Raw genomic sequence first — 2,457 nt, 5'->3', positions numbered from 1 at the left:
ATTAATAAGATCTTAAAAGTTAGACCTTTTTTGTACCTAAAAATCGATGACATGCGTTACAAGTATTGCCGAAAAAAATATTCTGAATTGTAAAAAACGAAAACATGTATTTGGAGAAGGCTTTGAGTAACCAAAGTATTCATATGTTCAAGAAGTATAACTCTATAAGTGGGTGTAGAATATATTTGGGGATTGATATGGAGTTTTTTATATGAAGACAAGAACCAGATAACATTAGCAAATCAATGAAATCCAAATCCACTACGTTGCTAGTGGTTATTGATTCTTAAGGATTTGAAAAGCAACAAACATCTTTTGATATAGTTTTTATTATTGTTCCAAGTCTTACGTGTCCTTAACAATTTGGGCTACACGGAGGGGGGCTATACTTTTTATTGTGTGTACTGTCTAGTAATTATCATCCCATGATGGTTAACTATTTATAATTTATCTATTAAAAATCAAATAATAATGCTATTAAAAGTTAAATACCTTTTTTTTGAACTGTGAACTCTTATAGACAATGCCAACAAACCAAAAACACCCACGGGCTGCCTCCACAAGCCGGAGGGCAACCCCTAAAACCGATGGATTACATAAAGTCAAATTTACACCAATTCAACCAATTTAAAGAATTATGTTTAGACCTATACTTAAACCAAAGGAAGCCTTTAGCCTTAATATCTCATATAATCTATTTCACATTAACAGCTTTCCCTTCAAACACTTTTTCGTTTCTCGCCTTCCAAATTCTCCAACACGCGATAATGATAATCCCATGTAACGCCTCCTTTTTAATAGTAACAACATTAATGATCTTGTAGAGCTCAAGGAGGTCTCTAACCGTGAACCCGAAAATAGGGGGAAACTTGCACCACCGACTTATATGATCCCAAACTACCGACGAGACACCACAACCTGTCATAATATGGTCCGCTGTCTCCCCACTCATCTCACATAGAGGGCACACACTTTTTCTCGTAGGCAATCTATCCATTTCCACCCTCCACACGTAAATATCTAACTAGTGGGTTTATTATGAAAAAAGGTTACCAGATTCAAACAATTGATACATGGATTTGGATTCAAATACATAGTCTTCTAAAACTAGAAAGTCATAAGAAAGGTATCAAATGAGCTCCGATTGAACTCAAACATGAAAATGGTATAATAATCCTCTTCAAAGTGGAAGGTGGTTGTTCTCCTCATTGTGATTTGTGAATATGATGAAATGGTATATATGTTGTGGGGATAATTTTCTTGGTAGTTGATGAAAAGATTAAAAGTCAGTTTTATTCCTTTGCTAATGTGCTATGTGACAATGGTATGAGACAATGTAGCCATCCCAATATATATATAATCACATGTGTGTAGTATTTCAACATCCAATGATGAATAATTGTTTTGTAGCTTAAGCTTGTATATGAAATTACATAGACAAATGTATTTTAAAGTTTTATTTATTGAACTCATAAGGTTATAATGGAAAAGAGTTAACAAATTTGGACGACTAAAACTACCCAATTGATTCACCTAATGGATGTAGTTTTATAGACTGAAACTTCTAATTACTCTGTTTATCAAACCTAATTTGTTGGCTATAATTTATAAATTAATATATTTTAGTAATGGCATTTTTTTTTCATCTACGAGATTCGGACCTCGCCATTTAGGAAAGACATAACTATGTATTTCAGTATTTATGGTAGGACGAGTTGATCCCTGGCCATGTGCACGGTTATAACAACCTGGCCAGGTGTCCTTCATTTATTGGTTAACGGGTCACGTATTCTTCAAGTAACAATCGTGGTTATTCTTCTAGAAAGTAGTTAGTTATTTATAGTTGTCCTGCTAGCATTGCTTTCCGGTCATCTTGGCGGGTAGATGTGTTATCACGCGGATGACGTCTGAGGGTGCCTGGATGCTTCCGCGTGTGGTATGAAGACGTTCTTCCTTTACACAGTTATGCGGGTGATCCATACAACCTGCGGGTGTCTCGTAGGAGGCTTCCTATTGACCCGCGGGTAATACTTAAGTGTATTTGGGTCTTTTTGGTACCTTACCTCTATAAGCACCACATAAAAACCTTTTATGTTAATATATTTATAGTTATTTAAATAGTATAAAGTACTCAAGATCGCTGTTAAAAAGTCATTTTATTTATAAACTACCTATAACTTTTAGCTACCATCAACTACGTATACCAACTATACTTGCAGACTTGCACTTAACGTTTATGCAAATTTAACTAATTATTTAGGTGAAATATAATAAATGAATTGGTGTGGTTTTGACTAGAAGAAACGTAGGTTGAAAATAGTTAAGGAGTAACACATGGCCAAAGTTTGACTTTGACCTTAACTTAACCTGTAAAATTATTAAAAATTTAGTAAGTTATTATTGACACATTTTGGTATTTGGGATTTTTGTAGGTGAATCACATGTTATTAAACTATG

At 34.1% G+C, this 2,457-nt stretch overlaps 1 protein-coding gene across 1 annotated transcript; it reads right to left on the bottom strand.

The window, feature by feature from the left end:
- Nucleotides 1–694: 694 nt before the first annotated feature.
- LOC143622733 (uncharacterized) lies at nt 695–997 on the bottom strand. Its single transcript, XM_077093796.1, has one exon. It carries the CDS (start codon nt 995–997, stop codon nt 695–697), a length of 303 nt encoding a protein of 100 aa, XP_076949911.1.
- Nucleotides 998–2,457: the final 1,460 nt, after the last annotated feature.

The sequence above is a fragment of the Bidens hawaiensis genome, unplaced genomic scaffold, assembly GCF_021521415.1.
Source record: "Bidens hawaiensis isolate Kalapana, Puna unplaced genomic scaffold, B.hawaiensis_p1.1 tig00000369_1, whole genome shotgun sequence".
NCBI lineage: Eukaryota > Viridiplantae > Streptophyta > Magnoliopsida > Asterales > Asteraceae > Bidens > Bidens hawaiensis.
The sequence above is the reverse complement of the archived record's forward strand: the minus strand, read 5'-3'. Positions and strand labels throughout refer to the sequence as shown.

Excerpts from the sequence above, each read along its gene's own strand:
- LOC143622733 (XM_077093796.1), bottom strand. The coding sequence starts at position 997 with ATGGATAGATTGCCTACGAGAAAAAGTGTGTGCCCTCTATGTGAGATG.